Source organism: Falco cherrug, chromosome 1 (genome assembly GCF_023634085.1).
Source record: "Falco cherrug isolate bFalChe1 chromosome 1, bFalChe1.pri, whole genome shotgun sequence".
Taxonomy (NCBI): domain Eukaryota; kingdom Metazoa; phylum Chordata; class Aves; order Falconiformes; family Falconidae; genus Falco; species Falco cherrug.
The window spans coordinates 118,396,828-118,410,103 of NC_073697.1; the positions used below are offsets into that span (position 1 = coordinate 118,396,828).

General features: G+C 49.7%; 1 protein-coding gene across 1 annotated transcript in view; it reads right to left on the minus strand.

Annotated features, from left to right (window-relative positions):
- DNAH9 (dynein axonemal heavy chain 9) overlaps window positions 1-13,276 on the minus strand; it is a 186,680-nt gene that overhangs the window by 168,295 nt on the left and 5,109 nt on the right. Inside the window, exons 3-12 of the mRNA XM_055723493.1 lie at window positions 11,872-12,030; window positions 10,995-11,125; window positions 9,864-10,075; window positions 9,439-9,672; window positions 8,243-8,410; window positions 6,034-6,150; window positions 5,035-5,185; window positions 3,898-4,012; window positions 1,969-2,037; window positions 640-766 (exon numbers count right to left, since the gene is read on the minus strand). Coding sequence (XP_055579468.1) covers window positions 640-766; window positions 1,969-2,037; window positions 3,898-4,012; window positions 5,035-5,185; window positions 6,034-6,150; window positions 8,243-8,410; window positions 9,439-9,672; window positions 9,864-10,075; window positions 10,995-11,125; window positions 11,872-12,030 — 1,483 coding nt within the window. The remainder of the gene's footprint in view (window positions 1-639; window positions 767-1,968; window positions 2,038-3,897; window positions 4,013-5,034; window positions 5,186-6,033; window positions 6,151-8,242; window positions 8,411-9,438; window positions 9,673-9,863; window positions 10,076-10,994; window positions 11,126-11,871; window positions 12,031-13,276) is intronic.

Consider the following 13,276-nt stretch of genomic DNA (forward strand, 5'->3'; position numbering starts at 1 on the left):
GGTAAAACATTCCTGGAACCGCACATGTTGGCAGGGTGACAGAAATTCAGCACACCATACAGGCAGGGGCGAGCTTGAGGTGCAGCTCCCTAGAAATCACCTTTCCCTTAGGCTGGCAGATTGTATCAACCCTTCCTGTGAAGACGCAGGGAAGAAATCTCTCTCTGATCCCATCCCACTCATGCCCTCTAGTCCCTGCCTCTCTTTTCAGCAGGAAAACTGGAAAGCTGCAGGAATGAACAGAAACAGGTGAAGCCACAAGCACAGGGACTGTATCTGTCACTGCCCTGGGTGACAGGCAGGGGTTCCTGACACCTCTGTAGATGATGCTCCAACACTTCCCACAGCAGCATCAAATCCAGTCTGGAGATGCTGACTCAGCTGCTCACCCTGGCTACTCAGGGTCTTTCTGCCACTGGCCTTAACTAGAATTTTCTCTGCTTAAACCATAGTCCTGATATTTTACGAAGAGATAGAGCACACAAAGAGGATGGTAAGTTCATGTTAACCAACACAGAAGAGGTTCCACAGACCTCAGCAGAACAGATCCAGCACCAACCCCACCAGCCCTCCCACACACAGTGGGACTGGAGAAATGCCCACAGGCAGGCAGGCAAGCTAACGGGTGGCAGTTTTTACCTGGGGATCAAAATTGACTGTGATCAGTTTGGTTTCTGGATCCCGACAGATAAGTGGTTGAATAAGGTTGTACTGTGATTTTTCTGAGACTGTCTGGGACCAGTCTGCATAAAGCTTTTCCTGGTACCTGCCAGAAAAAAAGAAGAAAAAAAAAAAAGAAAAAAATGAAAAAAAAAACCACCTACCATGTAGCTACCAAACCAGCAGACCAAGGAATATAACTAAATGAAAGCCAAGCCCATTTCTGAGAACTGAAGAACATGAAGGAATATTAAAACCCCATCCACACCATCTACATGAACAACATAGCTTCAAAGACAAGCACCTGAAAATGAGCAACAGCATCGTCAGGAGGGCAAAGATATCTCAAGTACCATCTTTAGCAGAGGACGCAAACTTTCAAAAGGATTTAGCCTACAGTAATAGATAAGCAGCTACTGGGCATTTCCAAAGTGTCCAGCAGGACAGGTGACTAAACCCGTACAAATGCTGGGATGGATGCAGTTGCCTGCACTTCTCAGAGCCATTGCAGAGGGACCGTCACCTTCAGGGAAATTCAGCTCTTCAAGAACTCAGTGACACCACTGAGGATGGAAATACAGAGGGCTGAAGAGGGGTCCTGGTATCTCACGTGTCATGGACAGTCCAACCACCCAAGCAACACACTCTTCTGAAAATCACCTTGTCACCTGAGCACTTTGGGAAATGTCACCCAGAAAACACGACCTCTGTTGAAGTCACCCAGGACCCTCTTGTCTGTCTACTCCCTTCTGAAAGGCTGCACCGTAATTATTCAGCTTTTCTGTTGGTGACCAGATACGGAGCTCCCTCCAGCTGCCCTGCAGCCAGCAGACCCTGCAGAGACATCTTCCTGGCAGGGTGGCTCTTCCCAAGGGAAAGCCCAGAGCAACCAGCTTGGATTTAAAATCAAACATTAAGATACTAAGTCAGGGACAAAGAATCCCACTCCAAACTGGAATATGCACATCACAGCCACTGTAAACACACTCTGTGAGTGGGCACAAGTGGATTGAGACTTCTGGCCAGCCCAGGTTTCCTACCACATCAGCTTTGACACCCAACAGAAGCTTGTTGCAATGCTTCTGCCAGGCTGCACAGCTCCCGTTCCTCCCATGCAAACTTCTCATTTCGAGACATCCCAGAAAGCCTGTGGTATACACAGCACTCCTCCTCCTTCTCTCTTGTCAGAAAATTTCCTCTGGCTCAGAAAGCGACATTCCCAGGCCCTGGGCTGGCAAATGTGCTGGAAGGTGGCTTAGAGGTGAAAGTTTTCCGTATCGTTACAGCCTTGCCTGAGCCACCTCTTACCTGTCGAGCAGCCGGATCATTTCTTCATACTTCTCCATCACCCTCCGTCCTTCAGCAGAGTCCAGGCAGCTGGTAGCACAACAGACAAACTCAGCATTACGCTCAGTTCTGCGAGACTGTCATCTGTACTTACCCCCTTCCCAAGACTACCCACCAGTTTGCAGGCAGACTCTGACTGGCGACCTCTGACTTCATCCCCACCACCCCACCAAAAATCCTTTCGCTGTGCAGAGGCTCCCCCAGCCCCGCTGCGCTCCCGCAGGTGCCTGCAAGAGGGGAACATCCTCCTGGCAGGGAGAAGGGCTCAGGGCTGCTGGAGGGACACTGGTCTCCTACACACCTAAAGCTCCCAGTTTCACGCCCCACACTTGTACCCAGCGTGGCAACCGCCGCTTACCAGCCAGCACTTCCTACGATCAAAGCAGTTCGGAAGGAACCGGCCTGTGGCCACCAGGAGATGCAGCTCTTCCCAGTGCCAGATTTGTGCCCCTCAAGCCGTAGGGGCAGGGAAGAGCAAAGGCAGGCTGGAGCGTGGGGAGCCCAGGCTGTACAGCTGCCTCTGAACCCAGGGAGGCAGCTGGCCAGAATAATTCCTATAAGGCCACCTTCTCCCCACTGTTTCACCTACAATATCAAAGCTTTCCTGAAAGTGGTTGTTGATTTCGGAGGATATTTTGGCAAAATCTGAATTAACTTAAACAAAACTTAGCAAAGGGACTGGCTGAGCAGTCACCACTGGGCAAGTGCCGATCAAACCTTCTGGAAGAAAACAAGTCCTCTAAACAAACCCCAGCAAAACCATCTTTGTTTTTCCCTTTTTAATCCTTTTCCCCTTTCAAGTTGTACATAGGAAACAACATTACATCACCCCCGCTGCAGGGCATAGGCTATTAACTGCTCCAAACAGAGGAAAGAAAAATCAATGCAAAATGCAGATCTAGGTCCTTCTTCATAGTTCACAAAATTTGCCATTCAGATTCAAACCAGACATGATAAATTGGGCTCTGTGCTGGGAATAGTCCAAAAGCTTGTTTCATTGCACTGAAGTCATCACTGCTGCAGAATAACTGTGCTCTTAAAGACTTTTAATGGCAATACACAGTGAGGGTAGGCTACGAATATTGCAGTGATGGAGATGGCTTATTTTGGTCAAGAACATTAAAAAAGTAGATCCATTTACTCAGAACTCTGTTCTAGCACAAGTAAAGCTATTCCTGTGAGCTACAAGGTGCAGTTCCTGCAGCACCTTCAGTTGTCCTAAGACAAACACTACTCTGCTTACAGGGCTCTTAAGTGCTGTCTCATACAGTGCCATGAGATGGGGTAGATGCGAGCGTGGAGCCACACTTCTCCAAGACCACCCACAGTAACAAGCATTCGGGTGATAAGCATTCCAGCACTAGTTTCTTTCCTTGATCTTGGGAGATTGCTCCTTTGTTTGCTGCTGAGAAGACTGCCTTATGTCAGTGTCCAGCACAGTTCTCATCTGTTCACCAACCTGGAAACTCCGTCGATCCACCTTAGATGAGTGCAGTCCAGCACTGCCCTGCCATTCACAGCTTGGTGGTGCCACAACCAGGGCTGCTCCCAGGGAGCCCTGGAGAACACGCTGAGTGGGATTGCAGTGGAAAAGGTCCCGATACCTCTTTCAGTTGCAGCCCAGAACTATGTCTGAAAGCTGAACAGCCCATGTACTATCCCACTGTGCCTCTTAACCACTTCAAAACCAATCCAGTTAATGAGTTTCTTCAAAAAAAATGATCGCAGGGAAGCTGATTAGCACCAGTGCAATCACTTCACACCTCTTTGGCTAAGAATTATTTCAGCTATAACCATTAGATAATGTTCAACACAGAAAGAAAAATCAGATTGATTAGAGAAAAGATATCAAGATGGTCATAAAGCAACTTAGCTGGAACAGACACGCACAGATGTGGGATGCGCCTGAAGTGATCAAATGGCACCTGGATTCGTGCTCGCAGCTCCCGAGCCCAGCCCAGCGCCCCAGCTACTGGTGGCATGTTCTTGTGCACAGGGGGGCATCCTGGGGAGGGCACATTGAAACAGCATTTGACTGAACACTGCACTGTAACCCCAGAGATACACCCACAGCAACTCATCTGCACAAAACTGCTCCGATTTCCCAGCTTCCTTCCTTAAATCCAACACCTACTACACTGAGGTAAGTCTGTGAACAGGGCAAGTCTCTTAGTGCCTCTGGAGCTTGAGTAAGGACCTGAGGTCAAAGGAGAAGCTCAGCATGTTAGTGCTGATACAGAACTATCCTTTGCCTGGGATGCATTCCCTGCTCCCCACAAACACTGATGTAGGGATTTCTGCCCATCTTATCTAACACCCACAGAACAACACCCCCTAAATTCACAGTAGATGGACTCATCCTCCATGAACCTCTCCATCCCCTTTGTTAACCTGCACCTGTTCCAGCAGCACTGTCTCTTCAGAACAAGGCAGGTCCAGGACTGTACTGGTTCTAGTACGGTCTTTCCGAGGCAAATAAATGGGTTGCAGTTCAAAAACACACACTCTAATCCTCATGATCTGATAGGAGCCTAACCATTGCCTCCCGTGCCAATGCTTGTGGGGGGCAATAAACCTGGAAAAGGCTGATTAAACTCTTGGTTTAAAAGTCCCACTTGCATACTTTGCATTCACAGCATAACAAGGGACACACAGTAAATTCATATCGGGGAGCACATGAGCGGGTTTGCAGATCCCATGGGGCGTTAGAGGCAGCGCACGAGGGTGGAGGGAAACCCCTTGTCACAGCCCTGCTGAGGGAAAAACTCAGCATGTGTCTTCACTCCCAGTCACATATCACATATACACGTTTAAAGGATATTTTTCCAAAAAAAAAGATTATTTGCTTTAATACTAAGGACAGAGCTTTCCCAGGCAGTTCCATTTCCACCAAGAGCTAGAGAGGCTGAAAATGTTTCTGATTTGGGAAGCTTTGATTTCCTTAGAAAAAGCAAATTGTTGTCCCCTCAAAGTTAACCTAAATCCAACTTCCTGCAAAGTCAATTTTACTCAGCACATGCCACCCACCGAGCTCCAGCTCCGCCTGGCTGTGCCTGCAGTAGATCAGCCTAGCGCGGTCCAGGGCACTGTTGAACATGCTGATGAGGACACAGTATTTGTCAGCAGCATCCACAGCAATCACTGGTCGCTCCAAAAGGCTCCCAAACATGTCCAGCAACTGTGGAGGCAAAGAAGCAGGGAAAGAAAGGGGAAAAAAATTCACAACCCCGACTCTGCAGAGAAACCCACTGAGATCTTCCTCACTAGCCCAGATGTCTACATCAACGGGAACTTTGGAAATGTGAAATCTTTCTTCTTTACCCCGCTTTTCCCCGTAGTCCCTCCCTTTGTTACACAGATGCTCAGACTTTCTCTGTGGGTGAACCATATTCCAACTATCATTCTTCAAATGCTTCAGAATTTGCTCTTTTTAAAAAAAACCTTAGAAAGATAAATACTATCATTTTCTACAATCTTTTCCACAAACACTTATGTTCAGATTTTTCAGAGAATCCCATTTACCTTTTCTGCAAGACAGATTAAGTTGTAAACAATACAGCCTTGTTTCCCGAGAACCTCTGTTTCCAAAATTGAAACACATCCACATATTAACAATAATCACCTAGGTTTTTAATATGGGTTCTCTCCTAGAAAAAGCATAATTTCCTCCGACTCACAGACAGAGACAGAAGGAAAAATTCCTGGCACCCAACAGCTTGATTTGAAAAATTTAACTGTTCTTTCTAAAACTGAACAAAGGTTCATTCTGTTTGTGCCTTAATGAGAAGGGCAGAAATACTCCCAAAGCTTTCAGCAAAACGCTGCTGCCAGCTCCAGGGCTCGGCAGTTTGGGAGGGACCCACAGGCTGTGCATCGCCAGCCAGGACCAGCCCCAAAGCTACACGTGGCCTTGTGGCATCAGCCCCGTGTGCCTGTGGCTACAGCACTGCCCGGCCTCTGCGCAACCACCGGGGCAAGCCACAGGCGCCCCAATTTCCCTTCTGCGAAGGGATGCGACGCACAAACCTTGAAAGCATGCTCCATGTCCGAGGCATCGTCAAAAGCCTGGATGAAAACAGTGCCCAGCCGCCGGTCGATGTCTTCTACTTTCTGCTGGAAACCAAAGGCGTCTTGCTCAAACTCCTGCAGGAAGGCAAAGCAGTGAGGTGTGAACCTGAGGTGGCAACAAACAGGTACCTGCGACCTCCTGACCCAAAGATCTTTCCTCTTTTGTTCACCATGAATTAAACCACCCCTCTGGCCAGTCTCCAGCCACTGCAGCATGGCAAAGCCCCACAGAGCCTGAAGATGTTGCTGCACTGTCCCACGGCTGAGATCACAGCCCTCCAGGATGGATCCTTTGGACCCGAGGGCTGTCCACAGTCCAGTGAACACTAACTTCAGCCTGGAGGCAAGACAGGCTGATTCTCTTCCTCCCACGACTTGGCCTGAAGACTACACCATCATCCAAAAAAACCCACAGATGCACCTGCTGAGCTCCAAATCCAACCTGCTTTCAAGCCAAATCAAGCCTGTGGGAGTATTTAACCCGAGCGGCCGCAGCCTCACTCTAGCTGAGCCTGCTCTGAGCAGGGGAGATGTGCTGGGTGACCTCCAGAGGTCCTTTCCAACCTCAGCAGCGCTGTGTTTGTGTCACTTCCATTGTCTTCTAGCACCGCTTTTCTTGCTCCAGTTGTAATAAATCCTTTGAAGGTCAAGCGTAAAATCTACGTTTGTTTTCCTACAGGTAAAAGAGCCCAAATCAAAGACTGAAGCTGACAAACGGGAGACTTCAGTCCTTCTGTCCTCGCTTGGACAAAGCCACTGAAAATTAGGCCACGTGTCTCTTTTCTGACAGAACAAGGCATAAGGCAACAGCTTTTGCTGTCACCACTGCTGAGCTCCAGCAGAAACAGATGCCATATTTCAGCTTAAAAAGAGGCTGTAGATAGTAACAGAGGGTGCAAAACCAAAGCATTGCAAGAACAAGCATGACTCAGAGTCACACCAAAGGCCACAGGGTCACTGAAGCCCAGCCAGCTCCTGCAGAGCCACCGCTCTTTCCGTGCCCTCCCTCCTGAAGGAGGGGTGACACAGAGCAAGCAGCTTTCCAGCAAGATCCTCCCAGGCAGCACTGGGGACACGTTATCCTCCACAGAGGCGTACTGGGAACCGCAGGAAGCAAAGCACAAGCCACCCATCACCACACCAGGCAGGTCCCAGCACCCGAAAGCACCGTGTCCCACTGCCAGCCCAGCCATCCTTCACCCCAGCACAGCCCCTTCTGAAGGGAGCAAGGCAGGAGCCCACCGGAGGGAGGACTCTGCTGCAGGGTTACCTTCCACTTGGATGTCTGCCATGGATGGTTACCCCACAAGCAGCACGAGACTCGAGCTCCTCACCACAGAGCTTCCCTATGGCCACTCCAGTTTTAGCGCTCCATGCCCTAGGTGTGTGGACAGGCTTCACCACATCCCGCTCAGCAGACACAGCAAACCAACCCCAGGGCAAACGGGACAAGCCGCAGAAGAAATCAAAGACCCTCCAAAATCAGACGCACTGATGGGACACAGACCCCTTCAGAAATGCCACTCCTGCCCCTCCTCCGTAGCTCGCCCAGGCTGCGCTGCTCAGTGCCAAAGCCAAGAACAGGAGTTTCTGAAGACTGTAAGGAGGCAACACGTTTGCTTTGCCCTGCTCGTACAACACACGGTGCAGTGAGCATCTGTGAGCCCAATGGCCATTGAGCCATGACCCAGAGGGTTGGAGATATTCTTTGAATAAAAGCCTCTGAGAGCACCAGATGCCACACATTCATCTAGCCAAGAGCAAACATCCCCAGAGATCACCTGATCCGGCCCTCATCATGCAAGCTAGACACCAGCAGGGAAGCAGAGACGTGGACGTTGGATGATACACACCAGCAAGCACCACATACAGGGAAAGCCCATGTAAAAGGCATGGAAATCCAGGTTTCGCAGCTGCACTGGTCTAAGGTCCTGAACTAGCAAGCTATGCTAGAGATAGACCTGCAAGAACTCCCAAATTGCTGCAGGAAAGGCCAGCAGCTCCCTGTTCCCTACAGTGACAGATCAGATCACAGCAAAAGGAGGAGCGAGCTGCGAAGAAGCTACCAGGACTGCACACGAGCCAGGACTCACTCCATCGCAGAGGAAGCTGCTGCTTTGGAAACACGCCCATGTTGCTGGTGTTCCTGCAAGCTGGTCCCACCTACCATGTTGGTCAGGTCCAGACAGTCATAGGTTCGCTCTGCAAACACCTTGTACGCCTCCTGGAATTCCTCATACATGTCCAGCACCTGCTGGCCCAGGGCCTTCCCTTTAATCCCGCTGAACTCAATCTTTTCCAGCTTCATCAGTTCCAAGGCAGTTGCCAGGAGATCCTTCAAAGTCAACGGAGGCACACAGAGGTTATGACATTGACAAAAGAAGATAACAGTTGTCACCAGGCAGAGCCACGTTTGCAGCCATGCCAAAGGGCCTTCCCAAGCACACCACTGGTGCTCAAGCTGAGTGGAACAAATGGAAAGGGGGGAGCCAGATCCTACCTGTCCTGGGCATCAACGGCTGCTCATAACACAGCCCTCCCTAGGGGGACTTGCTGCTGCCCCTGGAAATGCTACGCCAACTGTAAAATTGCTTTTAAGGGCATTTAGAGGACAGATCCAAACCAACATATGGGACCCTAACAGGTCAGCCAGCATAGCTAAGGATCCCAGTTTTAGAGGTATTAACCAAGAAGAGACCTCTGATGTTTACTGGTACCTGGATTGACCAAAGCTCCTGCTCAGTCAAGCCTCCATGTGTCCAAGCGGGCATTACTGACCCTGACCAGCTGGCCTTCTCTGATAAGATGGGGATGGGGTCCTTCCCTTCCCACCCTCTGCAGCCTGGCAGGGCCTGACCTTGCGGTGCCACCTTTCAGGAAAACGCCCCATGCACCCACTACAGCAGCAGCACTGGGCAGCCCTGCCACCAGCCCACCCATCTCTTCTGGTGGGGCTAAGCAAGAGCAGGTTGAATGTCCATGTCTCAGGGGACCAGGAGAAACATGTTGATTTCAAGCACAGGAATGTACTGGTGGCCATCCTGCTCACCCTGAGCTCAGGGGACAAGCCAAAAAGCAGAGTTAAGTCGGTACGGACCTTCCAAAGAGGTGGCACTTAGCCAGTGCCAGACCCACCTACCAACCTGAGCAGAAGGACACATCTGTGTATCTCAGACATGCACCAAGCAGGACATGGTAGAACAAGGTCCTAGCCTTGCTGTAACAGAAGACCTAACAGTAAAGTGAGCAGCTCCATCCCCTGCCATTGGGTGAAGCTACATGAAGGGAAGATGCCAGCAAGCAAAAGCATGGCCACAGAGCTCTCCTGAAGGCTTGCAATATTTTTCAAGACTAGAGTCTCACCTCCACTATCTCCAGTCTCTTCAGAAAGCTGTCCAGCCTCGCAAACACCATCGTGGCGTGGAAGCCCCACTCCCTTACTTCTTGGCCTGGTTCATAGTACGTGTGTAGTTTTTCCCTTCTCTCCTCAAAAGCCTCTTTGAAAGAATTCAGGATGCCAAGCACCATTTGCACCTTGCCCAGGCTCTCTTCCATCTCTCCTTTCAGAAGGTCTTCTGGAGACAAGTACACCAGGGCCTGGGAGAGAAAGTCATACCTGAGAGGTCACTTCTGCTGTCACAGAAAACAGTGACTTCTTACACTGAATGCGTTTGAACCTATCTCTCAAGTTACGAACCACTTAGCCAGGGAAGAAGAGGGGTAAGGAAGAAAGAAGGGAGTTCCGTAAAAAACTCCCCTTGGCAAATGCAGGCATCATGGCCACGCACCTGCTGAACGAGAAGGTTGCAGATTTCCTGGAGTAGCACTACTATCCGCGCAGGCATGTTGTAGTGCTTGGAGGTGACCCAGATCAAACACACCACGTGGAGCAGCGGGACCAGGAAAGGCTTCACCTCGCTGAACTCAACCCTCTCTATGTCCTCCAAGTGGCACTTGAGGGGCATCAGGTGCAGGTGGATGTCCTGAGCCTCCGTCAGAGCTGCGTTAAGAGATGGGAAAAGCAGTAAGGTCTGCCAGGCTGTGGTGCATTAGGTTACGAGCTGGCAGCTGGCCTCACCTCACCAGATGGAAAGGTACCTGGGGAAACAAACCACCCTGACAAGCACCAAGCACACTCACCCACGTGTGTGCAGAGGATTGCTCACCCTTGAACACTGCTCACCTGGCAGCAATCAGAAAAGGAAGTAAACTGACATGATGGCAAGGGACAGGGAGCTGGGACAGAGCTTTGTGCATCCACAACTGCAACGGAAAATCGTCCTGCTATAACACGGGATGCAGAGCTCTGCCTCGTTTTGTGCACTGCAGGAATCCTGCCTTCCTCTCGGGTGACACAGGTGACAACACCTGCCTGCTTTCATCAGGAGCCTTGAAATCCTCACACTCAAAGGTCCCCATCCTAAAGTGCAAACTGCTGTTCCCTTAGCAAGGGTCAGGTTCAGGCTGCAGTGCCCAAAGCCTGGGAAATAGCAGTCCAACAAAGTAGCCTCAGTTAGCTACAAGATCTGTTCTGTTATCCTGAACTCCCATTCCTGCAGCCTGATACCAGAGGAGCTGGTGAGAAAGTTAAGGCGAGTCCTGCTGGATTAATGCAAACACTTTATTACAGCAAATTCCCAGATCCACTCAACCTGACCTTTGGGAAGGGTCTGGCTCAACAGATCAGTGATCAAGCTTGTCCCAACCTGGAAATGGAAGTATCAGATTGAGCACAAGCAGCCCAGTTTCGCTCCATGAACCAGAGAGGGAGCCAGGAACAAGGCTACAGTCCCCACAGTCACAGGGAACTCCAAGCGATCAGTGCCATTTACAGCCACACTAGGTTTGAAACCAGTAACACCAGACTATGAACAAAGGCCAGAAGTCAGGATTCTAGTGAAGCTGCCCCAGCATCTCACCTGCCTCAACATCCATGAGCATAGCTTTGAAGGCTGGAACGTAGCTGCTCTCGACTCTCTCCAGCACTTCCATCATGGTCCTGACCTTCCTCGTTCTCAGCTGATTGTAAATGCATTCCAGGTCATCACACCTACAGCAACCGAGACACATTACAAGCCCATGCTGGGGCAGTATCAGTTGTCCCCTCACGCCATCCGTTTCCTCTGGGAGTGATGCAAGATCTCCTCCAGCTACACAGACCGTCAACAGCAAAAGCAAATGGGTGGAAGGTCCCACAGGAGGCATGGACAAACCCTACAGGACAGACAGATGGTGATGGGGTTTGGCACAGCAGCAGCTCCACTCCTGGTGGGATGCTGCTGAAAGAAGCCATCGGGTGTTTCTGCAGGCATTAGTGACAGCTCTCCAGCCCACAAGGCTTTGCCCTGGGTCAGCCCAAACCAACATGGCACAAAGGTTTTCAAAGGGTCAGACGAAATTCCATTCCCTGGCTCTTGAGCACCTGAAACCCCTCTGGCATCGACAGATGAGCAGCAGCCAGCCGAGGCGCACAGTCTCCAGGAGGCCCTACAGCTGGCCATTAGCTCTTACTCCTGTGGCTGGTTCCTTGTTAACAGTGACTGAAAGAGCACTTCCAAAAGGATTATTCCCTCTTTGGGCGTAGTCCCTGTGCTGGGGCTGCCCAGTGACTCCCAGGCACTTTGCAGACCACGATTGTTTTATGTGCAGGAGCAATTTTCCTTAGAAAAGTCTGTACACGAACCTGCAGCAGTCTGCTCTTCTCAGCTCCTGGGAGTAGCAGCTCCGTCTGCCACCAGCACTCTCCCCCCACCCAAAACCAGCACCAGTGACCACCAAGCCCCGGCCAGGCTGTACCTGTTCTTCCAGAACTCCAGTTCCACCTTTGGGTTAGGGTTGCTGCCCTGCAGGAGAGGCTCTGAAGACTCTTTCATCAGCGCTCCCTGGATCTGGTAGCTCCAGTCTATGATGGCCGACTCAGTGGCATATACAAGAGATTTATCTATCAGCTCCAGGCTGCAGAAAACAGACCACACTGTTAACTTTGCTTTCCGCTTGTTGATGTGCATTGCTCAGTTGGATCTACTTCAAATGACCCTGTGGACAGTTGGATTTTGCAGGTTACAGTCTAGTTCACATTTCAAAACCACAAAATAATCAAAATCCTTAAGATTTTGCCATTGGTTTACTACTAGAATTACACTCTGGAGGAAATGGATGAAGCTCTGCAGCAGTGCAGGCAACAACAGATAGTTCATAAAACAAACAGTGTCAATGAAGAGCCAGTTGCCACCTCTCTGCACAGCCCATCACTGTCACATCAGATCCATTCAGGTTCGGTGTCTCACCTGGACAGCCACACCTCCAGCAAGATCATCTCTCTCCATACTGCTCCTCTTGAATATACTCCATCTCCCCACAGTCCATAACTTGCTTAGTTCAGAGACAAACTACACAAAGTGGGCTGGCATGTTGAGGACAAGCCACCCCACTGCCTTGGAAGCAGTAACTCCTTACAGAAGGCCAACCACACCATGTCCTGTCTGAGGAGTGATGAATTCCAGCACACTCACTAACACACCCCCCGAGGTCCCATTGTTACAGATTTGCTAATAAGTTAGAATTAATTGACTTTATTTGATTTTATAAGATCATTTTTAATAGACATATAGAGGGATAAGAAATGTATTTTAATGAAACTTGTAGTTGCACAGTAAAAGCTGCTACGAAATCCTTTGTACAGTCCTGTACCAAGGCCAGAAGAGTGGGCTAGAATCATTGTTTAAAACCTAGGTAACAAATTTGGGGGTTTACAGATTTCTTTGTGTTTGACTAGTCTTCTGTACGTAGAAAGCGTATATTCTGACATTTCAATAGAATTAATGGGAACTGGGGGGAGAGTCGACTGGAACAACTTGTAGTTACCTGCCAAGAAACCGTGAACTTTAGTAAAAGGCAATACTGGCAGGAGGAGATCGCGACCACCGACTCATATACCACCTACCCAAATCGTACCCCAGACAAATTTCTAGACTTTTCCAACCTTTACTGCGCAGAATCGGATATGGGAGGGGGGTATGTTAATGATTTTTGGGAAATATTATGATCATGCATGAATATTTAATGAATATGTATGAATAAGTTCTATATATGGTGTGTGATTCTGAAGCTTGGTGGGCGTTGATCGTGAGGAGACTCACTCACACACCCGGCTGTCAATAAAGAAGTGTCTGCTTATCTACATCACATTGGTGTCAATAAG